Source organism: Neocloeon triangulifer, unplaced genomic scaffold, assembly GCF_031216515.1.
Source record: "Neocloeon triangulifer isolate White Clay Creek 2 clone unplaced genomic scaffold, ASM3121651v1 ptg000014l, whole genome shotgun sequence".
NCBI lineage: Eukaryota > Metazoa > Arthropoda > Insecta > Ephemeroptera > Baetidae > Neocloeon > Neocloeon triangulifer.
The window spans coordinates 23,194,059-23,220,310 of NW_026775556.1; the positions used below are offsets into that span (position 1 = coordinate 23,194,059).

Below are 26,252 nucleotides of genomic sequence, written 5' to 3' on the forward strand. Positions count from 1 at the left end.
TTATCTCAAATATGACTCCACATCCTTCCATCTCCATTTGTATAATTTTTTGATTGTAACATGCTATGTTTTACAAAGGCCACACTCAAATTAATCTTAAAGTTTGTAAAAAAAAATTATTTCTTTTTATTCCGTTTCAAAATGATGATTAATGATTATGAACCTCAAGATTTATTTAAAATTTTTGCGAAATCGTGATAATCTCACAAATTAAGATTTATTAGTATTTTTATATCTGAGAGTTTCCTCAGATTTCATCTCGGGAAGTTTTATTAACCCCGAAAGAGTAGAAAAGTTTTGAATTCAACAACCCGCAGATGAAATCTTGAGTTTATTCGTAAAGTTAATCACTGCGCACGGAATTAGAGCGCGAGAAACTCACGCGTGTTCATAGCAAAACCCCTGCGGGCGAATATATATGTACACGCGTGCCATTAATATTCACACGCATAAATATGTTCTGCTCTCTCGCGAGCGAGTGAGTCCCCGGTGGCTGCTCGCCCGACGCAGCCACCTTCCATAATTCGTTCTGGGAGCGACGCCACTTTTAACCATACTGCAGCGAATGAGGCCGAGAAGAAGAGCAGCCTTCGGTCGATGCGCAGACACCACTTTAAAAATTAACGCAAATGTCAGTTGGGCTGCAGATTTACTAAAAACATCCTCATCCTTGGAGATTTTTGCCCGAGTTGGTAGCAATGAAATTGAATTAAATGTGAAAAATTCATTTTTCCTCACAAAGAGAGTCGGGAAATGCAGGGGAGGAATAAACGAGTTTTGTGGGGAAAAAGTTGAATACGGGAATAAAAGCCTTTCAAAGTGCACAACTGCGTTTCCCATTTTTTTTTCTACTTTTTTATTCCCGTACATCGTCCTAACAGCATTTGAAGCATTTCTCATCTTCAACAAACCCCCATAGGACACGTGATCCATCCATCGTTGGCGTGGCGCGGGTCGACGTGCATTTTGCGCTCATGCAATATAAAAAAATGTGTCCTCGCCTATTAAGGACACACGTCAAATCGCCAATGCCCCTCGTGCATTCAGCGCACAAACCAATCAATCTGTTGAAACGAATTATTGATGACTACCACCATCGCTACTGCCACTCAAACCAAGTCCCATGTTGCATTTCCGAAGAGCATTAAAAGTAATTTAAAAAAAAAAGAATCTTTGCTGCTTTTTGAAGTAATAATAATGCATTTTTACACGTTCAAACATATTATAATCAAATGCAACTAGTAACTGATTACGGACTCTTCAAGCCGGGCTCAGAATTGGCATATCCAAAATTAGTGATAAAAATTTCAATTGCTTTAAACAATCGCAAAAATTGACTTCTATATTGTTGTAAGGACTTGGTTTGAATATGCCAATAAAGCCACCTCAACAATATGTATAAAAGTTATTCGTAGACAGATATTCATTTTAAATGGGTTTTTTTTTGCATTTTATATTTCTAATATTTTTGATACTGCTTTGTTTTTAAATAATTTAGCTGCCAAAAATCCCAATTATTTATGCTGAGCCTGAGATTTCTTCTTCTTTAAATTGTAAAAGCCATTAGGTTTCTTTAAATGCCCTGAAATTCTGAAGTAACTGATATGATAACTTAAAAGCTTGAATCTAAATTTTCTAGTCTGAATCCCATTTTTTTATTATTATTTTTTCTACCCAGAACAATCCTGGAACAATCAATATAGATTTTCCATTTAAGCATTGAATTATATCATTCATTTCGGATTATTTGATGAGATCCAAATTCATTTTAAAATAACATCCTCCAGGCACAATCGGCTCATTGTCATTCTATTTTGGTCGGCGACTTTAGAGCAGAATCAAATTTTCCTCTCGACGCTATCTAAATGAGCATCGGTGCCGAGATAATAAGCCGCAAACCATTTTAGCCGCGACATGGAATAGCTTTTCCCAATATCAAATTAAGCAAAGAGCCGCCTTCTGTATAAAGCCGCCGACCACAGGAATTCAACGAAATTCTGCTGGCCAAGCGATAATAATTGCTGTCGGCACGATAATTGAGAATTCCGCCCTTAACCAACACGAAATAAAACTCGTCTATGGTCTACGATTAACAAAACTTCCGCCCTTTAAGTAAGTGAATTTGTCTTGTGGCTCGAGGGTAAAAAGGGTTGGCTGTTTTAATGTTGGGCAGCTGTTTAGCAGATTTTATTTTTCGTGCGGTGGCATGTAATGTGTTGTATTATCTACCCGCTTGTCTGATGATTAAATCTGTAATTTGATAAACAAAGGAATTTTCTGCTGCACTAAAGTGCGAGCAAGCGGTGAATTTTAATAATATTAATCTGCCGCTCTTCTCGAGCGCGTTGGATGAGCTTTCATCAAAGTGAAAAAACATTACCTCGCTCGCTTTTTCCAATTTATGTCAAATTCGCTTTTTCTAAATTGACTTTTTTTAATTTATCTCAGTTTGGCTTTTTCTTATTTATCTTAAATTAGCCAAATCTTTTTTAACTTAATTTAGATTTATCAGATTTATTTCAAATAAGATTTTTCTGATTTACCTTAAATCAGCTTATTCTTTTTTAACTTAAATCTACTTTTTGAGATTTATTTCAAATTTGCTATTTCTGATTTAAGGTGAATTGAATTTTTCTAATTCATCTCAAATAATCTATTTCCGATTTCACATTAATTTTCTATTCAAATACAGCTCAATTATTATTGAATCATGTTTCTTTATTCAAAATATCCAAATTCTAATAAAAAAAATTAAATTATTTGCATCACATTTCTTCTGTGAATTACATTTTGATTTTAATTTAAAATGTCTCTCAAATTATTCCAATAATTAATTGATAATTCAAGGCTTTACACATTGTCATTAAAAATAACAAATAAATAACAAATAAAGATTGAACTTTTCAACTCTAATAATCCAGACGACCAGACCTCTCTTTTCCCCCCAAAAAAATTACTGTGAACGCTTTCGATTTGTAAAATTACGGACTAATTTCAAGCGTACGGTTTAACTTGAGATGACCAGACCTTCTTTTTCCCACACATAAAACTATACAAATTTACGATAAAAAAATTTAGCAAGCATTTTCGTTTTGTAAATTGAGATCTAAATTTTAAGCTTTCCTGTTCCATAAGAATTTTTACACAAGTTCGTAAATTATAAAACAACATAGCTGGCGAACTATTTTTTTATTTTGGTGGCATGTAATGTGTCGTATTATCTACCCGCTTGTCTGATGATTAAATTTGTAATTTGATAAACAAAGAGGCCAGGAATTTTCTGCTGCACTAAAGTGCGAGCGAGCGGTGAATTTTAATAATATTATATAATCTGCCGCTCTTCTCGAGCGCGTTGGATGAGCTTTCATCAAAGTGAAAAAGCATTATCTCGCTCCCTATACCTTTGAGCCACGCAACCATGCGCACGCCGAAACCAAGCCGGAAAACCGTCGTTAACTTTGGAAATTAATTTTCCCGCACACACCTTTTTCGTCAACCGAATGAGGCGTTTTAACGAGCAGAAAGATGGAAAGGAGAGACAAGTCGTAGCGGTAAAATTGATTTTACGGCATTAATTTATAGATTTATGTAAATCTCCAGTGACTTAGAAATATGGTGGTACTTTATCGCGGTTGTTCAATTAGAATCTGACAGATAAGGCTGCATTTTAACTTAAAAACATTAAAAAGATATGGTTTTAATGAGATAATATTATGGTATTTTAAATTCATTCTAAATAGTTTATATTGATAAGGGAAACCTCAATCAATATAATCTAAGTGGTCTAAAATATTTAAATTCATATTAATTAAATGAAATTCATTTATTTAACGTGCGAGATGTAAAAATTAAAACTGCAATATTTCTTCAGATGTGTGTTTTATATTTTTTTTGCTCATGGTTTTAAAAATTGATAGCACAGTTTAATTAGTCTCCAATTTAGAATCTGCGGAAATTTTGCATCTTGTCACACATTGTCACAATTGAATCAGAAATGAAGCCATAACAAGGCAAAAAAAAAAGTGTAAGGCAATTTAATGTGAATAACCTAGAATTTAATTTAATTAAACGCTCGAATCGATGGAAATGAAGAGATCGGGCTTTTCCTCGTTGCAGAAAAATTGTTTTTATTCAAAAACAAATGGCTCTACCAGTTTCAACCTATTTTGGTTGGTACTTGAATTTGTTAGTTTTAAGATTTTAATTTTTAATTTAAAATGTGGTGTTTTTTCAATTTGCTGAATTTTTGTATTTTTTCTTACTCATGAAATAGGGTCGCAGACCGTGACCGAAACTGGTAGAGCCATTTGTTTTTGAATAAAAACAATTTTTCTGCAACGAGGAAAAGCCCGATCTCTTCATTTCCATGATCATCTCCTCGAGTGTCAACTTCTTCAAACAAGCTCGAATCGATATTTCTAATTCTGGAATTTACTGCAAATTGCATGGATGTTGGCAAATATATTAAATAATTATGAGCAGCGACTATTTTTGTCGGTGCGTTGATTTGTCACTCCAATTTCGTTGACACCATTTCGTTTATTTTTAACAACAAATTTCAATTAAAAGTATTATTGGCACTCATGAGAGTTTTATAATAATTCATTGAACATTTCACTGAATTTTTTACTAATTTCTGTCTAAGATTTCAATATCATAATAAAATTCATATCAAATTTAGTTACTTTCTGTTTTGAAGAAAAAAAAACATCATTGAAGCTGAAAATCCAATTCAAATACTCAACTATTAGAAAAAAAGAACTTTATTTCTCATTCCTGAATGAAATGGAACAACTTGTGACATTTAAAGTCTAAATTACAATGTTTTTAACATTCTAACGCATAATATAAAAATAACCATTTATCACATGATGCGGTGGCACTTGAGCTGCGAATGACATTGGTCACATGCAAATCAGCGCCTGGTTGTGTCGACATTTATTCAAATTTCATGTCCCGGCCGCGCGCGCACCGCCAATTAAGGCGATAAAACGCGCAAGACAAGGCGGAAATGCAAATGCTAATGTTCACATAATCTCATCGGGCGAGGCGGAAAAATTTCAAAAAATTCCGCGCTACCCATAAAATTATAATTGCAAATTGCATCGCTGCGGCGTTCTTATTCGCGAGTATCAATTTGCTGCCGCGCGCGGGTTTTATGTTCTGCGGCGAGATAAAAAACTTTGCTGCAAGCGAAACGACCTGAACAGCCTCACAAACCGAGATTTTGATGCAAATGTGAGCGAAAGGCAGCACTAATTGTCTAGAATTTGGACGAGAGAGCCTTAATTGAAAAATTAGCTTATAATCTCAAAATGTTAAAACTCTCAAGCGGAAACTGCGGCTTTTTAATCACAAAAATGGCACATTTTCCAGGAAGAGTTGTGTTAATTTCTAAAGCTCTATCTTCTTTATGCTGAAAAAATTCAGGAGCACTATCGCTGAAGGTCGTTTTTCTCACACTTTCTGGCATGGGAGCATAAAAAATTGAAGAGACACGCTACTAACGTGGTTTCTAATTCATCTCAAATTATCTTTTTCTGATTTGACATGAATTTGTTTTTTGAAATGAAACTTTTAATTTAATTTATCTTAATTAAGCTTTATCTAATTTATTTTAAATCAGCTTTTTCTTTTTTAACTTAATTTAGCTTTGTCAGATTTATTTTAAATTTGCTTTATTTGATTTAAAGTAAATCAACTTTTTTTTAATTCACCTTAAATTGTCTATTTCAGATTTAACATAAATTGATTTTATTCTGTCCTACCCGGCTCGAAATGTTATCGAGATTATTTTCCAATTTTTAATGATTTTAACCAAAATGTACTTACAAAAATTATCTATCTCTGTGATACAAATTTTCATGGAAGAGTTTTGTTAATTTCTAAAGCTCTATCTTCTTTATGCTGAAACAATTCAGGAGCACTATCGCGGAGTGTCGTTTTTTTCTCGCCCTTTTGAGGCAGTAAAATTTAAATCCCACCCCCGAAACGCGGCCAGCCGCTGCTCACAGTTTGTAGACTTACCTTGTGGCGAGTTTCACGCTTTTCCTCCGAATTTCCGCATATTGACGACTTGAGCATCGTCAAAATCACTAGAAATAGTACTTCAAAAACTGGAAGCATGGGTTTTAATAAGATTTGCAAAAAAATTTCCATGAAAAAATGGCATAAACACTCAACAGATGTTTTTTGTTGACGAAAACACCCTCCCCGCCGCATCTGTGGCCACCACATGATTTGACTTTTCCCACCAGAAATTAAAGATGATTGATGATTGCTAAAAGTCACGTGATTGGTCAACCAATAGCGTTCATTGTTTACTAAATCGGTGATAAATCACGCCAAATCATGAAAAACGCGTTTCTCATGTCACACAGAGCAATTTTAACGCTATTTTCTCTCAATATACTTTTGGAAACGTCTTGAAAGTGATTTTTAAGTAAACCTTAAGTGTTGTGGAATGATTTTGTGCCATGAAAAGTCGGCGGAAATCGACAATAGAATCACCCGGAATCACCAAAACTTGATTCACCGGACCAGGGCCTCGGAGCTGGCGGCAGGAAAAGGTGAGATTTTAGCACTTTCACGGTTGACAATTTGATTATTTTGATTATTATTGGAATTTATGGATTTCCTGCCTGCTTCATGGAAATTTTCTATTTTCTTTTGAAGTTTTTGCCAAGGTGCACTAATACAAAACTTTCAGTCATCTGCTAAACCAAATTTGTACAAATGCACTGAAATTTTGTATGGCTCGTAAGAAACTGTTGTGATTTTTGCGTGATCAATCCTCTTTTTCCATTAATTTAAAGTTGTAGAAAGAATGCGAAGGCGAAATAACAATGCTTAGTTAAATAAGGGATGGCCCACACTTATTCTCATTTGTGATGAAATAAAATACGTGAAATGCACCTTTAGGAAATGTGTGAAATGGTAAATTACTTACTTTAAATTATTGAAACTTATTGTATCAATAATATGAAATTTTTATATTTTTGTGTGAATTTAAATAGGAAAAAAAACGATTCAAAACGGGAATTAATTAATTAGTAACTAAGACTAATCGCGTTTCCATAGTGCCAGCCCCTTCATTGCGCAGCCACTTTGCCCATTGCTGTAGAAAATCGCAAGCCACGATCAGCTTTCGGGGCGCAAAATATCACGCTCTGATTTTGCGTTGGCTTGATTAAGCAACCGCTGCTCCCTAAGATTTGATATTTTTGCTGTGTTAAAACGGGAAAAATATTCAGGTGATATTGAGACATTTCCTGGCCAAGTAACTAATTAATTTATATTTTTAAAAAGAAATATTAATTAAAATTTAATACCACATCAGCATTTAAGAACTATACAAGACTTTGAACAAAATTTATCTAACAATTCAACCTTTTGCCTAAATATGTAAGAAATTCACTTGAATAATATTAATATGAACTTCCCCTATATATTCGTTTAAGGCAGATCAACATTAATAACGATTGTTTCTTCTGTCGGAGAGAAAATAAATTGGGGAAGATTGCAGTCAAATCTGATTTGCAAAGGGAAGTTAATAGAAAAACAAAATTCGCAGCCCAACTAACCCTCAGGAGAGGATTTTGAAGATCTCGCCCCTCGTACGAGGAAAATCATCTCTACCATAAATTTCCTTTTCGCCAAGTTGCTCAAAATGATAACGCCGACTTAAGCCCGCACATGTAGTTCCGGCAGCTCTTTGGGTATCAATTTTGCGTTCGGGGGGTTGCTGCACCCCGATCGCTCGTTGGTTTTTCCTGGCGTGAAGAGGGCGCTGCTGGCGGCGCCAGAAGTGGTGCTCGGCGAGTGGCGAGTGGGGCAGTCAGTGCTGGTGCAGCCGCCACGCAACCCGCACCCTTCCTTCGTCAGAAGCCGAGTGAGGAACTCGAGAAGCGCTCGCCGAGCACTTTCTCTTTCATTTCATGCCGACGATGTGCTGACTTTTCCCGAAAAATGCGGTTCGCCGAGTTGGTGCTGCTGGCGGCGACAATGCTCGCGCTCGGCGGCGAGGCGCTGTCCGACGGCGTCGCCGTCCAGCTCAGACACGAAAAGTCCAAGAAGATCCACCAGCAGCTCAGCAGGCACCACAAAATTCAACCCCCGGTGGACCTCGTCGCGCCTAACGTGACGTCCAGCAAGAAGCGCCGGTCGCAAAACTCCAAGGTGATGCCGCAGTTGGTCGCCGAGGTCGTCAAGAGTTCGAACGGGGCGCCCAATTTGGAGAACAAACTGCTCGCCTACGAGAGTGTCGACGCGGAAAACAACACAGCCGCCGAGCCGAAGAGGACCACCGGACGAAAGACCTTTGATATCGTGACCAGATTTCTCAGGATTGTTGAGACGCAACACCTTCTTGGCGACAATTGCACCGCTGGCACTGATCTCAACCTTGGGGAAGGGGTTGTCGACAGGTGTGTTAAATTAATTTGACTTAAAAAAATCAAAATTGTAAAATAAGCTCAAAATAATAATTCAATATTCACAAGGAGTCAATGGATTTAACAAAAAAAAATGATACAAAAAATTATAGTAAATAAGAATTTAAACAGAAACAAAAAGATTTAATTATTCATGTTTGTCAAAAAGTATGAAATTTTTTGTAAGATTTCAACGTTCAAGTGAGTTTATTGTAAAAGTAGTACAATTTATTTATTTGTTTGTAAGACTGTTCTTTCTTGTAATTAACATAAAATTTCCCTGATTAAGAATAATTTGTTGATGTTAAAAGTAAATGATTTAAATTTCAAATTTGACCATGTAAGAAAGATTTAATTCTAATTCAAAATAATTTTGTAATATTCCAACATTATGAAGCTAAAATGCTCTGCAGGTAACTGCTTAAAAGAAGTTAATTCTTTACAAAAGATTTTCATCTTGCTTTTTAAAGCATCTACTTTATGAGTACTTAACACGTAATGTAAGTTAAAGTTGATTATACAGTAATCTAATTTAAAATCAACAGGAACCAACAGTTGGAAACAAAGTCCACCCTTTTTTCAGTCTTTTATCTTGGCTAAATAAATCACATGCGTTTATTTTATGTTCTAAAATTCAACCAACTCCTTGAACTATACAATATTTTTCAACTTAATTTAGCTTTATCAGATTTATTTAAAGTAAATAGACTTTTTCTAATTCATCTCAAATTGTCTATTTCTGATTTACCATGAATCTGTTTAATGAAACTTTTAATTTAATATTTAATTTATCATAATTAAGCTTTATCTAATTTATTTTAAATCAGCTTTTTCTTTTTTAACCTAATTTAGCTTTATCAGATTTATTTTAAATTCGCTTTATTTGATTTAAAGTAAAACGACTTTTTCTAATTCATCTCAAATTGTCTATTTCAGATTTAACATAAATTTGCTTTTATTCTGTCCTACCCGGATCGAAATGTTATCGAGATTATTTTCCAATTTTTACTGATTTTAAACCAGAATTACTTACAAAAATCAACAATTCCTGTGTTACTAATCTGGCATGGGAGCATAAAAAATTGCGCTACCAACGTGGTTTCTAATTCATCTCAAATTATCTATTTCCAATTTATCCTAATTAAGCTTTTTCTAATTTATTTTAAATCAGCTTTTATTTTTTTAACCTAATTTAGCTTTATCAGAATTATTTTAAATTCGCTTTTTCTGATTTGAGGTAGATTTACTTTTTCTAATTTATCTCAAATGATCTTTTTCCAATTTAACATAAATTTGCTTTCATAATGTTTTTTTTCCCCAGATCGAGTTGTTATCAAGATTATTCTCCACTTTTCTCTGTGTTGCAAATCTGGAATGGGAGCATAAAAAATGAAGAGACGCGCTACCAACGTGGTTTCTAATTCATTTAATTGATAATTTGTTATCAATTTCCTATTTAGCATTAATTTGCTTTTCAAATTTGGCTTAATTAGGAAATATTTAATTTGTCTCAATTCAGCTTTTTCTAATTTATTTTAAATCAGCTTATTATTTTTCAACTTAATTTAGCTTTATCAGATTTATTTCAAATTTGCTTTTTCTGATTTAAGGTACATTTACTTTTTCTAATTCATCTCAAATGATCTATTTCCAATTTAACATAATTTTGCTTTTATTCTGTTTTTCCCAGATCGAGTTGTTATCAAGATTATTTTCCAATTTTAACTGATTTTAACCAATTTGCTTTGAAAAAATCATTCATCTCTGTGTTGCAAATCTGGCACGGCAGTATACAAAATTGATGAGACGCTACCAACGTGGTAAACGTACAAATTATACGTAAAATTATATATTTAATAATAAAGTGAAAGCTTTATTGAACGCCATTCAATTCAAAAGAAAAGAAAACAAACCTAAAGTTGAAAATATAAGTCGCTTCACTCTTATCTCTCGACTCTCGCTCTCGGCTAATTAAGTCATACACTTTTAATTTATATACTGATTCAACCAACTCCTTGTACTACAATATAGATCAAATTACTAAGTTTAGCAATAAAAGTTAAGAGTTGAATTAAACAAGAGGAATTAGAGAGTATTCCCATGAGTTGAGCGTGTGCAGTCTCCGGCAATCAGCTTCTCCTTCAAGTTGGTGGGCAAATTGAAGCCGAGAGTGCCGCTGCAATTTTCATTGCTATACCAGGGAACGTAGATTACCTGACGTCGCGAGTTCTGCAAACTCATAATTTAATTCACGTACATAGGAAGTCTTTTTCAAATACGACTTCACAGAAAGTAAGGAGAGCCTCAATGGGTTTATTATTAGATTTCGGAACTTGAGTGCGTTGCTGTTTTATGAGTTTTGGAAAACTTTTGGGATGCTGGAAAGAGATCTTGATCAGTGATAACGAAACTAAGTTTGTTACAAAGTCGCCCGCTGATATGAAGGCTGATAGGAACATTTTAATGGGAAAGTTTAGAAAAATTAAACGGATAAAAAGGATAAGAGATATTTAGTTATTGATGGTAAAAACTTATTTAAACCATTTCAATATCTAGATTTTCGAATTTATTTATGATCGTAGAATATCTTTAATAGTTGATTTTCAGGAAGAAAATTTTATAGATTAACTCCCGTCTTGTAAAATACGATCATGTTTAAGAAACTTTGAAAATAAAATATTTCTAATTGAAGAAAATAATTTATTAATTTGTCTCTTTACATCGACTATGAAAATTGTATATATATATGTTGAGGTTAATTTAATTTATTTCTCTTAAAAGAATTTATTTTAAAGTTTTTTTTAACCGTGGCAAATATAATTAAAAGTCTGTCATAATAAACACGTTTTAAAAATCCCGCAACTCTGACACACAGAACAGGAAGTAATGGTTTTCCTGTGTCAAAAACCCAACGAGGAAACCTGAATTTAATTGAAATTGACCACTTCTATTTGTGTAGATTAATTAAATCGATACAGCCGCAAATCAATAAATTTTACAAATTAATACTAATATTAAAAATTTTAACATCTATTTAAAAAAAATTTAACTTGAATGGTGTAAATAATAATGTTTCAGATACGCGCAGGAGCGGTTCAGGGTGGAGGCGGAAGTGGCCGTGAACCGCGCCAACACCCTGACCCGGTTGTGGAAATACGCCGGGCGCCAGGTGATGGAGAGCGAGTACCTTCTGCACGCGGGCGTCCGCGCCATGGTGGACTTCGACAGTGACATTTTCGCGGCGGGCAATTGCTACGACCAGAATCAGTACAAGGACTACTGGTTGTTTTGTCCGTACGCGTACCGCCTGCCCGAGGGGCCCATCCTGGCCAAGGACCTGGCCGTCGAGTACAAGTACCTGAGCAACAGCTCCGAGTGGTTCTACATCGCGCGCAAGAACGCCGATCGCGTCATCGCGGCCGACAAGCAGTTCAGCAAAGGTAGGAGAAAAAACCATTTCCTTTTATCTGATTTTATTTGACTTTTTCCCATTTATGCCGCATCGATTCCGCATAAGTAAAAGCTGCACACGTATCTATTTTTCTTAAAAGCGTTTTTACGAGTTTTGTTGTGTTCCATATTTTACGGCCGGGATTCGAATCGACTTTTACTGCTAGCTAAAGGTTTGCCCTGCTGCAAAGAATGTTTGATTTATTGTTGTGGGCTTTTTCCATCAGGATCGCCCTTGACCCACATCAACGCTTTTAATTAACTTCTTTGTTGTTTGGAGCCGAGCCAGAAGTCATTTTAGAGGTGTTGGGCTGGAAAAAATAAAAATTTACGTGCCTGTAAACTGCCTCTAATAATATTTTCTGATCGTCGAGAACGAGATGTGGAAGCCAAAGTAGGCAACTTGCTCAACACCTATGCCGAGCGTAATGCATAACCAAATTTAATTTTCTCTACAAAGATAAACTGATCATAAAAATTCATAGAATCAGGCAAATTACACATCAGTTTCTTTACACACAAATTTTAAATTTTAAAAATTTCAAAGTGTGATTTTGTTTTTATCTTGAAGAATGAATTACATATTGAAATTAAAAAACTTTCACCAAAAAAGGCTGTTTTAGTTTTTTACTATTTCAAGACTAGAGACTGATTTGTACTCGTTTAATTTTTGCAGTTTTTCAGTTTAATTGATTATAATGAAAACAGTTCCCAATTTATTAATAAACTTTAAACTATGGTTTTTTTAACAAAATAATTTACCATCAATTTGAAATTAACTTTCTTTTCTAAAAATCATAAACGTCATATTTTGTTCTTTTGTCATATTTAAAAATATATATCCTTCAATTATAATTAAATTCTATAGAATTTGTAAAATTAATAGCTTAAAAACACTTTTTGCATGTACAATTACAACCTGATGGGACTTTGGACTGTTGCAACTAAAATTTTTGTTGAGCCCTTTTGATAAAAAATATTTAATCTACCAGTTTTTCAAATAATTAGGATTATAATGTTTGTTTAATTTTCAATTGTTATGAAGCTGCGTGAATTTGATATCAAATTTAAATACTGTTAAATATAATAAAACTTCACATCTTTTACTGCCATGCAAATTCTTGTTTATATGTGGCATTTTTGGGGGTATCAGAATTTAATCATGCGTGACGTGATATTGGATTATGGATCTTAAATTTTCGTAAGAGCTGAATTTCCGCGAGACCGCTTTTCGATTAAAGTTAAAAATTATGCTGTCGGAGGCAGGCCGCGCCGGTTGGAACTTATGCTTAGCCGATGTGGGCTCGACAAGAGCGGAAATTAGGCTAGGGTTACGAGCGACGACACATTACGAGGAGCCGCCGGAATACGGGATGATATCCCGCGATGCGCAATTAAAATTTACGACGCTTTTACAAAGCAGATCACGTAATTTTATTATGGCCGGTGGCAGCCGAGGAAAATAATGCCTAATGAAAGGAAGGTGGATCGATGGCCATAAAGCACGCATAGCCGGTCGGTCGGTTCGTCGGCCAGCAACACACGCCGCGATTGCTTTCGCGAAATATGGGCCACGAGATGAGCAGGCGGAACAATCAGCAGCCCGAGGCGCAAAACAATTTATGGAGACCCTCGCCGTCTCTTTCCTCCTCATTATGGCAGAGCTTGATGAATGACTTTCGAGACCAACATGTTGTGGTAGCGCCTCGTTTCCTTTTTTTGCTCATAAATAAATAAACAGAGGAGGTCATTTAGTTGCAGAAGTTTTTGTAATCTAAAACTCTTTCCTGTGTGAATTAGTCTTTGGGATTTGCTGGAATGCGCTCCAAAAATTTTATACTGACTATGGATTTTTTTTTTATTTTTACATTTTTTTTTTTTTAATTTTTGGACCAATTTTGTTACTTAAATAATTTAGAATCTTTTTTGACTATTATAATTAATTTATAAAGATCTGCCTTACTAAATAAATTATTTTTAAGACTTACCCTTTAATTAAAATTTTGGCCTTTTAGAGGAAAATTGACATTTTTACCAGTCTCTTAATTACAAACAAACATCGGGTTTATGCTCAATTTTATCAAACGTTTCCTCTTAAGGTAGATTTAATAATAAGCAGTTCTCATTTAAAGCTAAATAAACAAAAAGATAAACAAATTATTGGTATGGAGGGTAAATAATATCGTGTTTATTATTTTGGTAAAATATAAAAGGTTATTTTTAAAGCGGTGACGCAAAACTAAAAGCTCCTTTGGCATTATTAATGTTTGCGCTGTTAGCACGTAATTAAAGTAAGCGCGTGTGTTTAATCAGATAAAGTCATAATATAATAAATCATTAGCCTCGAGGAAAATTTGTAAACGCCGAAATAAATAAAATATTTATACATTTTTCCCAACAGTTAATTTGTCCGGGAAGGTAATATAATTCCGTCTAATAGGACAAATTATCTTTCAGCTTTTACGTTGGATATTTTATAATGTATGTTTATAGATTAAATCGTTTCTTTAATAACTTAATTTCTTCAAAACGTTTTGTTTATTAAAACATAAGACAGTTTAAACACAAAAATTAAAACAGATTTAATAAGTAAATAGCGCTTCTTTGCCAAAATTTCGATTACATGAAAAATTAATTATTTGTTTTCCTTTTTTTTAAATGTAGAAAATTTGTCGAAGATTCTGATTTGAAAAGAAAATAAATTTTATTTTAAAATTTGCAGTCATCCAAATGCAGTTTCCATGATGATCTGTCAATATCCTCGCATCGTACATTTACTTTTTCTAATTCATCTCAAATGATCTTTTTCCGATTTAACATAAATTTGCTTTCATTATGTTTTTCCCCAGATCGAGTTGTTATATTATCAAATTATTTTCTAATTTTAACTGATTTTAACCTAACTTTTAAAAAAAATCATCCATCTCTGTGTTGCAAATCTGTAATGGGAGCATAAAAAATGAAGAGACGCGCTACCAACGTGGTTTCTAATTCATCTCAAATTATCTTTTTCCGATTTAACATTTATTTGATTTTCAAATTTGGCTTAATTAGGAAATATTTAATTTGTCTCAATTCAGCTTTTTCTAATTTATTTTAAATCAGCTTATTATTTTTTAACTTAATTTAGCTTTATCAGTTTTATTTCAAATTTGCTTTTTCTGATTTAAGGTACATTTACTTTTTCTAATTCATCTCTAATTATCTTTTTCCGATTTAACATAATTTTGCTTTCATTATGTTTTCCCCCAGATCGAGTTGTCATCAAGATTATTCTCCAATTTTCTCTGTGTTGCAAATCTAGAATGGGAGCATAAAAAATGAAGAGACGCGCTACCAACGTGGTTTCTAATTCATCTCAAATTATCTTTTTCCGATTTAACATTTATTTGCTGTTCAAATTTAGCTTATTTTGGAAATATTTAATTTATCTTAATTAAGCTTTTTCTAAATTATCTTATATTAGCTTTTTCTTTTTTAACTTGATTTTGCTTTATTAGATTTATTTCAAATTCGCTTTTTCTGATTTAAGGTACATTTACTTTTTCTAATTCATCTCAAATGATCTATTTCCGATTTAACATAAATTTGCTTTCATTATGTTTTTCCCCAGATCGAGTTGTTATATTATCAAATTATTTTAATTAATTTTAACTGATTTTAACCAATTTACTTTGAATAAATTATCCATCTCTGTGTAGTAGCGTAAGTAAAAAGTAAAAGGCGCTTCTTTGCCAAAATTGCGATTTCATGAAAAATTAATAATTTATTTTCCTTTTTTTTTTAAATGTAGAAAATTTGTCGAAGATTCTGATTTGAAAAGAAAATAAATTTTATTTTAAAATTTGCAGTCATCCAAATTCAGTTTCCATGATGATCTGTCAATATCCTCGCATCGTTGATTTTGTGGGGAATAAAATTGTTCCAAATTGAATTTTTTTTTACCGTTATCTTCAATTTTGATTTATTGTTTGTTTATTGGCAGAAAATAAACAAACTGATTGAGAATTTAAGTATCCTCAAACTGCAAAGGAGAAAATACAAGCAAGATTTAAGGATTGCAAAGAAATATTCTCGTGGAATTTGGAATTTAACAATTCTTTTCTCACAGTGGTGAACAAGCAATCAAGATTTGAACTCGTTGAAAACAAAGTGTACTGTTTACGATTTTTATTCGGCGAATAAATAGAAGGTCTTGGGATTAGATTGTGTTCGATCGTCTCTTGTATTGCATTCCAGCCACGGAGATGCATCAAAGAAAGTTCAATTCTCCTGCTGCACAGCCTCGAACGAAGGCGATTCAAGGAGCGTGCCGCTCGCAATTTCAAACTCTCGCTTAGATATATATCTTTTGTTCTTTGAGCTCGGCCAATTGCAGCGCAACAACCAAAAGACGAATCAAGCAGCAGCAACAATTGCGCCTCAAAGAGAGCTTCTCGTTGTTTATGGCTGACCTGTATAGCTTACGAAGGAGGGATCATCGCGGATCAAAGGCCTCGTCGTGTAATGTTTATTTTTGCCGGCACATAAATTTTTGCCTTGAGAGTCGCAGCTACTCTTTGAAGCTTGGGTGTTAAAGAGATAAGCACTCTTTGAACTCTCGTTTGCTTTTAAAATAATTTATATAATCAAAGGCTTTTCACAGCAAAACCGACCAGTAAAAAAAAGGCTAACAAGTAAGGGTGTGAATTACAAACCATTTCGGATCTAAAATTTAGAGCAGCTACTTGATTGGATAAAGCACTATATTTTTTTAACAGAGAAAAGTGAGTTTAAATTTTAAAGGCCCTCTTTATGGATTCTCTCAATTGTCCTGATAAGAACAACCTTCGTACTTCCACGCCAACAATTTTTGAACATTTTCTGCTAAATCTCTAAATTCAACTATCAAATAGGCTGCAGCACGTGACTTAAACTGATAATACAACGTTTGGTTTTGAATTTTAGATATTCTAGAAAACGGAAATAAATTGTTAGTGACTTTGTTTCTTTTTTTTTATAAAAATATATATGACAGGAAAACTTTTATCGCAATGGTGACAATTTTTAGATTGAATAAATTAGAAATGCAATTTTCCATGTAATTTCTTTTCTGTGAACTATGGCCCGCCGCTAAAGGGACTCAATATATCTAGTGTGTGCGACATTATCCTTTGAGAAGATAAGTGGAACTCGTTCGACCCGAAGCCCATTAGGGTAATAATTTGCTCCAGCGCGTCGCACACGCACACACAAAGCGCGAACGCTTAGAAACAATTGCTTTGAATGAACATTAATAAAGGGTCGCCTGAATTGCAGCGATATGGTTTCCCCTGCGCGCAGATGACACGCATCGTGGGCTTCTATTTCTGTCGATTCATTCTCACAGTGACATTTCATTGTTCCTGCCCACGTTATGAATCAATGCGAAGCAGACGATTTTTTACAATGGTGCGCTGGATAAAGTTCATTCTAAAAAAATCATTTTTTTATCACTCAAATTTCCTCTATAATTGTAAAATTTTCTATTCTTTGTAAATTTTAGGATTAAATTAATTTTATTGAATATATCAGTCTAATGTGATAAATTAATTGATGAGTAACTAAATTTGAACGCAAATAATTAGCGAGTGATTCTGTGATTGATAATTGTTTTGAAAATAAAACTTGCAGTTTCCACGGTTAATATGTTTATTGTATTCCTGAGAATGGAAAATTTTGGACCTTCTAAATTTAAGCTGTTGTAAAATAATTTTTTTTTTTTAATATTTAAGCGATATTTATCTAATCCATAAAAAAAAGACAAAACTAGCTATATTACTTTATTTATCAATTTTTACTGATTTTAAACCGAAATGTACTTACAAAAATCATCCATCTCAGTGTAACAAATCTGGCATGGGAGCATAAAAAATTGAAGAGACGCGCTTCCAACGTGGTTTCTACTTAATTAGGAAATATTTAATTTATCTCAATTAAGCTTTTTCTAATTTATTTTAAATCAGCTTATTCTTTTTTAACGTAATTTAGCTTTATCAGATTTATTTCATATTTGCTTTTTCTGATTTAAGGTACATTTACTTTTTCTAATTCATCTCAAATGATCTATATCCAATTTAATATAATTTTGCTTTTATTCTGTTTTTTCCGGATCGAGTTGTTCTCCAATTTTCTCTATGTTGCAAATCTGGCATGGGAGCATAAAAAATTGAAGAGACACGCTACCAACGTGGTTTCTAATTCATCTCAAATTATTTATTTCTGATTTGACATGTATTTGTTTTTTTTTTCAAATGAAACTTGCAGTTTCCACGGTTAATATGTTTATTGTATTTTGGACCTTCTAAATTTTAGCTGTTGTAAAATAATTTTTTTTTTTAATATTGAAGCGATATTTATCTAATCCATAAAAAAAGACAAAACTAGCTATATGATTTCCAAATTGATATGGTTTGAATTAAATGTTTGGAAATTGCTTTGGTTTAAACAGAAAACAATTTGACTCAGCACTCATTTCCAGATAGTTGTTTATTAGTGATGAAATTTACACATTGTTTCTCTCCATTTTCAATTTCTTCTAAGGTTATTAAGCAAGTGAAATTGAACCCGATTGTTTAAAAGTAATTGTTTTTCGTTATTTATTTGCAGGATTCAAGGTTTGCAGCCGCAGGCTAACAATGGCGGATTAGGTTTTGGATCGTGAAGAATATAATTAATTGGTTTTCAACACAAGGGAGAATAGTTTGAGCTGAACGAGACCAAATAAATATTATGATTAATTTCCCATTTCATCTCATTCCACGTTACAAATCAAGCATCATCTGGGCGAGGCAGGGTATTAAGATTAAATTGCCATTTCTAAGAAAGTCTTTCCTTAGAAACTGGAATCGGCTGTTTATTTTCCCCAGTAAAGTCATTTCAACAAAGAACGCTTCAATATATAAAGCAATCAATTGCAGATAGAATAATCGAAACGGCAATTTTATTGCTCTCTCGCTCACATTGCACCGAAGTAATTGAATTTTTCTCCTGACAAAGTGAGTTGTCTCGGTGGTGCGCGACGATAAGACGAACAAACTGCATAATCTATTCAAGTGCACCACTCGCACAACTCTCAACGCAAAAAGTGAGAGATTCTTGAAACGCAATCTGCAGTAATCGAATTCAAAGCACGATCCACTTTTCGGCGGAGTGCATCTCATTAAATTCGGCCGTGAAGTGGGAAAAAACGAGAAGTGCCACAGGTTTGGAATTTATATTATCGTCGGGCGGGCGGGCGGGGGGACCATTTATTTGCCCGAGAGTTATTGATTCGGACGCTTCCGCGCTCTGGTCATTATGAAAGAGAAACGCGATCCGCCCAGCTAAGGGATCAGAAAATGCTTCTCCCAGTTCGCAACTCTCCTGCTGATAAATAGAGAGAGGCTTTCGAGGCAAAATGTGCACTCCACAATAGCAGCTCGGCAGCATTTCAAGATTTTATTCTGTCTGGCTGCTGACAGGGATGCTTAACTAGCTCCACTCGGCGGATCCCACCGGCCCCGAGGCGAGCTCAAATGAACTCCCAATAATGCCGAGGAGGATGGATCTCCGCCGCCGGCACCGTTTGACGAGAACGCGGCCGCTTGTTGTATTTATTAGGCACAGTCAAGTGGAGCGCAGACAGAAATAATGAATGAACAGACGTAAGCTTGCTAGTTCTGACGAGGGTTTGTGCTTAACGACAAATTCAGAGAACGTCTCACTGTAATTCCACAAGACCTACCGACATGTTTTTTTTTACACGGAAATTTAGGTGAATTTTTAAGAATTGGATTATGTAAGATTTCATTATTCAAAAGCTGCGGAGGTTTGAATAATTCAAATTCGGAGTCGATTTGTGAGCTCGCAAGCGGCTTTTGAAAATCTCTAGTGTTTTGTAAGCTCCACACAAGTTTAAATAAATAATTTTGTGGATTTGGCAACGTAACAAGAAAATGCAGATCCTCCAGATAATTTTGCTCAAGTGTGACTGAAATGTACCTAAATTCAGAAAAAAAGTGCCTGTCTTAAAATTTAAAAGACGAAATTAATTTAAAAAAAAAAAAAAAACGGTAATTCTGGGAAAACTTCCAATTTAAAAACATTTGAAAGCCCATTCATTAGTCCCAATTAGTCCGTTCATGATATATGTTTATTGTCTCAAGTGCTTTAAAATTTCTGGTTGTTGAATTATTTTCTTATTTTTCTTCTTCATGAAAAATTGCTATCGATTCTGTTCAGGATTTTTTGTTTAATACTTCCGAAAGGGTCCATTTTGACAATAAAATAACTGTTAAAGTTGTACAGTTAAGAAGAAACCTATTTTGATTAAAAAATTTTATATCATTTCTGGAAAAAACTTAAAAACTTACAATAGTGAATACTTTTATTATGTTCAAATTGAAAAAAAAAAAAAAAAATCAAAATCAGCATCAAAGTAACTGAAAATTTAATTCTTTGATTGTTTAAACAAGCTGAAAATTTTATTCACGGTTGAAGGGAAGGAGATTTTTCTTTAACGTTTTACTTAACATTTGTTTTACAAAAGAAGGAATAACAATAACAGTTTGGCCATTGTAGAACCAAAATAATTAGGACGCAAAATTAATTATTTAACATGAGTTTTAGTCCAACAAAGTAAATGCTAATGTTTCAAAAGGAGTGGTAATACTCTTTGTTTCCAAACCAGGACCAAAAGTAATTTTAATTAGCTTGTCCTTTAGAGCTGCGACCTTTATTGTGCTGCACAAAACAATTGCGAGCCACTCGTAAAAAATGAATGTGAACAACAAAATTCAACGCTCTTTGTTGTGTGGCAACAATTATTGGACGAGACAGGTGGTGCGGAAGGCACGCTTTATTTGTTTTCCCACGACGAGTCGTAAATTTTCGCTTCACTTTTGGCCTCAATCCACTTAACTGGGAGAGAAAAAAAACTACACGCCCATTCATATCAAAAGTCTAAAGCGTTTTGTGATCGCGCCGACCGAGATTGCGATCACGCGGTGGGAAAAAAAGCAGTAAAGTTTTGCTTTTTGCCCTCGTGACACATGCCTGTTTTCGACTTTACGAGCGGCGGGTGCCGAAACGACCTGCAGATTATTCCAAACCCATAAGCCGGCAGAAAGAAAGGGTTGGTTCAAAGCGTCACGCCATCAGCACATTATCTCCGTACGATAAGTGTATTCAAACCATTGCTAGTCGCATTGCAATTTAAAAATTGACTTCCGATCCAGATAAAATAATGGATCGTGAATAAAGAAGATTGATTTTCGCTCGAAATTTCGTTCGCTTTTTTGTTTTGTTAATGATATAGGAGAGACGTTTGGTGGAAATATATCCGATTTATCTTGCGAAATATTATTATACTATAATGAGGTAAATATAATTATACAGTTTTTGTTTAAAAAAAATTTACAAGGTATCCTGATGAATAATATATATATCTCACAATAACTTTACATGCTACAACATTGAAATGCTGTAACACTTTTAATTTTGTAATTTTATCAAACAAATAGTTCATTTTGTTAATATATTACAATTTTAACAAAATTTAACATCATACATGAAAAAAATTCTAAATTAATTGTAAAAATATGTATTAATTTATAAATTAATAGAATTAAAAAATTGCATTATTTACAAAATATAACACCAGTATAACACTATCCCTTAAATTAAAAACCATGAAATAATTAATGTTTAAATTTTAAAACCTCTTTAAAGGCAAAAATTATCGCTTGGATTCATCCTATATTTTTGTAAAAGAGGTTTTTAACGTTAAATTTTCAATAATTACACTATCATATTATATAACTTTTGCAAATTATAATAATTATATGAACGAAAAAGTGTATTTAAAAATACTTTAATCTATCTAAGAAAAAGAAAAATGCCGAAAGTAAATGGCTGTCAGATAATGGCAATTTTAGTTTACTTTGGGAATGTTTAACACTGAATTCTGTAATAAAGATCTGTTCCCAAGTTTGATTAAGTTGTATAATCTTGTGCTTTAAACTTTGGTTTGTAAGATCTTTGATTTTTTTATTTAATTTGTTTTAGGCAAATAACCAATTCACTTGAAATGCTTTTTGAAGTAAATAAATAAAATTCATTTTCTCGTTAAATTCCAAAACAGTTTTTCAACTCTATTCAAATTTTTATTTTAAATAGGCCTCTGAAAAGAAATAAATCGTTTTTCAATGTCTTGACACACTCAACTCTGACACCGTCCACTTTTCCTGAGTGAATTCTCGGCATGCCTTTTTCGTCAGCCAACAAATCGCTCTGCGGCTCTTCTTTCAAGATTCGAGGAAGCGTTCGGACCAAAATCCAGCAGTAGAAATGCTGCGCAAATCCTTAATAAAATTTGATATCCGAGAGAGAAGAGAATTGTGAAAATCGCAGACTGGCAGGCATGCTAGGGATACATGGCATTCATCACTTTATCATGCGCCGCTCTTTTGATACATAAACACACGCGCCGCCGACACGCACCTCTTTTTTTTTCATTCCCGTCGTCTGATTCAATCCGCCTGAAATTATTCTCTCTCGAATTTCTGCCGCCGAGCTCTTTTTCTCCTTTGCAAATTACACGTCTCTCGGCGCAGTTTACGTGATTCTTGCGACTTGCCCTTAAGAGCGCAGCAACGAAATGAACTCTCTTACGCTTTGAAGAGAGACGCACGTCTTCTCTGTCCCGAATACAAATTATTTCAGCCGCGAATTTGCCTTCTTGTCACCGCCAAAGCTGCTCTCTCGTCGCGCTTATCAAATTTTGTACAGAGCGTGTCTTTGTTCTGCGGGATGCTTGAGAAAATGGGGGGATTCTGCGGTTCCTCTCTGCGCCAAAAATATCCCTCAAATGGCACACTTGGGCAGGTTTAGTGAAAAGCAACGCGTGTTCCATGAAAGGGAAAGTTCATGTGTTTTCCTCACAATTTTGTTTAGATTTATAGCTTGGATTTTATAATGCTTGATGTTTTCAAATCCTTTCCTATCAAAAAGAAAAGAAACATTTGAATAATTTGAGATAAAAAGTTGTGGTTTTCTGCTAAAAATATTTTCTCTGAAAAAAGGACATAGGGTGAAATCGGGAAAGGATGAGGTGTAATTGGCAGTGAAAAAGTTACCATTTTGATTTTTACATATGTTGTTGGGGTTGTTGAAAGGTAGCTTCTCCTAAATTTTCAGCTTAAAATATGGAGCGCTTTTCCGGGAAATTGGATTTTTCCAAAAACAGAAAATATTGAATATCTTTGCTACTAATGAGAATAAATGAATGCTCTTTTCACCACCAGACGTAACTTTTTACGCCCGACAACTTTGCTGTTGATAATTTTTGTGTAGGTCAAAGGTCAAGGTCACTAATTAGCAAATTTCACTTTCAAACGCAATTTTCGCAAAGAAGCACACCTTGGATTTTTTTCGTGATATACAAAAAAATGTAGCCAGAAGTCTGTAGAACAAAATACTTGATTTCCAGATTGGTAACTTTTCCTGTTCAATTGATATTTTTAATTAAATATTAAAAAAACAGTGAAAAATCGCTTTTCCGCAAACGAAATTAATTTTCAAACAGCGATAACTCTTTTTCTGCTAGAGATACGCAAAAACATGCAAGAACAAAAAGTGTTTCTTATGACCTAACCTATCGAAACATGTATCGATCATGTAGGTCAAGTCACTTAAGGTCATTGACCTCAGTGACCTGTGACCTTCAAAAACGATTTTGCATAAAAATGGAAAATTTTAAGAACGGGCACACTCTTTTTTATTATTTAATTTACTAATACTTTGCAAAATCGTTTTTGAAGGTCACAGGTCACTGAGGTCAATGACCTTAAGTGACTTGACCTACATGATCGATACATGTTTCGATAGGTTAGGTCATAAGAAACACTTTTTGTTCTTGCATGTTTTTGCGTATCTCTAGCAGAAAAAGAGTTATCGCTGTTTGAAAATTAATTTCGTTTGCGGAAAAGCGATTTTTCACTGTTTTTTAATATTTAATTAAAAATATCAATTGAACAGGAAAAGTTACCAATCTGGAAATCAAGTATTTTGTTCTACAGACTTCTGGCTACATTTTTTTGTATATCACGAAAAAAATCCAAGGTGTGCTTCTTTGCGAAAATTGCGTTTGAAAGTGAAATTTGCTAATTAGTGACCTTGACCTTTGACCTACACAAAAATTATCAACAGCAAAGTTGTTGGGCGTAAAAAGTTACGTCTGGTGGTGAAAAGAGCATTCATTTATTCTCATTAGTAGCAAAGATATTCAATATTTTCTGTTTTCGGAAAAATCCAATTTCCCGGAAAAGCGCTCCATATTTTAAGCTGAAAATTTAGGAGAAGCTACCTTTCAACAACCCCAACAACATATGTAAAAATCAAAATGGTAACTTTTTCACTGCCAATTACACCTCATCCTTTCCCGATTTCACCCCATAATTATACTTCTTTTATTTTCATTGTTGTTCAGGTCTTCAGGAGTTCGCAAAAAGCCACTCGATCAGAAATCCAAAATTTTAATAAAATTGGATGCATTAGAAGCTAGGTCTAAAAATTTCCATTTTTAATTTTTTACATCGTTAATAATAATAAACATTTTTAGCATGTCCCCTTCTTGCACCCCTATTTAGTTTTTGTGATATAATCTTGTCCTCCAATTATATAAATCTCTCCATGGCATTTTCCTTTCAGGCATTTCCGCATCAAAAGTTAATAGGTTTGTGAATGCAGAACCAGAGCTCCACATTCTGGCATTTTTGATGTTATATAAATTTCATACAAGGTTAAACATGATATACGCAGCTTTTGATCAACCAAGCATATTCAGACAAAACAACACACAGAGTCTCGTAATTACAGAGAACATTAAATTCAGCCTTGTGCGATATGCAAATCGATGCGAAACAGCAAAATCGCCTTTTGAGAGTCGAGTCAGACGCAGACGGTTTCAGGCTGTAAGTGGAAATTGAATTCGCAAAACGCGGAATTAGGAATTAGATCAACAAAAGCCACGCAGACATTTCAATTAAGTTAATTTTGACTTGCATGAAAGTATGCGCGCCGAAATTTAGTTCGTGTATGAAGCGGTAGTTTTCTCTTCGGGGCAAAATACAAAGGAGTGCCTTTGTGCCGGAGCCAAGTCTCTTGCTTCAAAATGAAGTCGCCCAAAATTCCAGCGACTGCAAACCTAATTTGAGCTTTCCCTTTCGCGGAATTCCTGAGTGCAGAGTGAATTCATTTAATTCACGTCTGGTTTGTGGGCTATGCAAATGAGCACACAAAATAATATTGAAACTTTTCCAATTTTAATTTTTGCAAGCTGTCGACAAAGTTAGCTTAAACAAACTCGGCAACTTTTTGTGTACCTTTTCATCTACATTCACCAAATACAGCCGCCAAGATATATAATTAAACTTTGTAGTCACAAAGTCATAACGAGTTCTAAATTTTTAATGTCTACCCTTTTATTTCCAGTTACTTTTTGCTCTATTATTTTATTGGTGCAAGTGGAAAAATTCAGAAATTCAATTCTTAATTTTGTGTGTTTCACATTGGAAATAAATAAAGACACTGATATTATATTTTGTTTATAAAAAAGCTTTGCAATAACCAATAAAAATTATTATTAATGGTAAGAATGAATTCTAATGTAAAGCGATCGGAATATCGAAAATAATAATTTGTATGGAAGAAAGGAATAGACGCGTATTTGTGCTTAAACGTTTAAACAATGATTGATTAAATAAGAATTCTCAATTTTAAATGTCAAAGATATTCTCTTTTAAATTTTTTAATAATTATTCTTCAAAATATTGAAATAATTAAGCCACAAATACATTTTTTTTTTTTTAAATAAACAGTTTTGTATTCAAGTATACATAATAACAATAATAATTCTAAGCTTTTATTCATTTTTCTTCATCATAATCAAGGAGAGTAAAACTTAAATCTTAAAATTAAGAATGGAATTAAAATATAATGATGTATAACTCACTTATTCTTCGAATGAAAATTTTAAATGAAATATTTTTTATCAAACCAAGACCAAGCTCAAGTAATAATTACGTAATTCACTGATTTAATTATGCCTCACTCGAAAATGGTTATGTAACAATATTTAATGAAATTTTAATCAAATGTAAATATGCTGGTTGATTAATTCTGTTCATTTATTTTCCAATAACAAAAAGCAACATTAACTGATACGAATTCGAGCATGTTCCATCGTGAAGTCTGTATAAATTCCCACTCTTTTGTAATCAGCATAATATTTTGCATTTGCGTTCCAAACTAATTAGCCTGAAAAAATATAACAGCTTTTCTTGTGTTGGAATTCCGATACTCTAACGGGAT

The 26,252-nt window shown here is 33.6% G+C and overlaps 2 protein-coding genes across 5 annotated transcripts in view; one reads left to right on the forward strand and one right to left on the reverse strand.

Moving 5' to 3' along the window:
* Positions 1 to 6,114, reverse strand: part of LOC132199350 (tonsoku-like protein) — a 25,943-nt gene extending 19,829 nt beyond the window's left edge. For 2 of the 3 annotated variants that reach the window (XM_059623995.1, XM_059623994.1), the window contains exon 1: positions 6,028 to 6,114. The gene's annotated coding sequence lies outside the window, so the exon portion shown is untranslated. The remainder of the gene's footprint in view (positions 1 to 6,027) is intronic. The other variant, XM_059623996.1, reaches the window with a different exon arrangement.
* A 312-nt stretch (positions 6,115 to 6,426) lies between these two features.
* The window catches only part of LOC132199846 (probable G-protein coupled receptor CG31760), a 90,808-nt gene continuing 70,982 nt past the window's right edge, over positions 6,427 to 26,252 (forward strand). The window contains exons 1-2 of one of the 2 annotated variants that reach the window (XM_059624889.1): positions 6,427 to 6,569; positions 11,511 to 11,872. In XM_059624889.1, the coding sequence (XP_059480872.1) occupies positions 11,605 to 11,872 (268 nt within the window). In that variant the 5' untranslated portion in view covers positions 6,427 to 6,569; positions 11,511 to 11,604. Of the gene's footprint in view, positions 6,570 to 7,927; positions 8,427 to 11,510; positions 11,873 to 26,252 lie in introns of those variants that run through there. The other variant, XM_059624888.1, reaches the window with a different exon arrangement.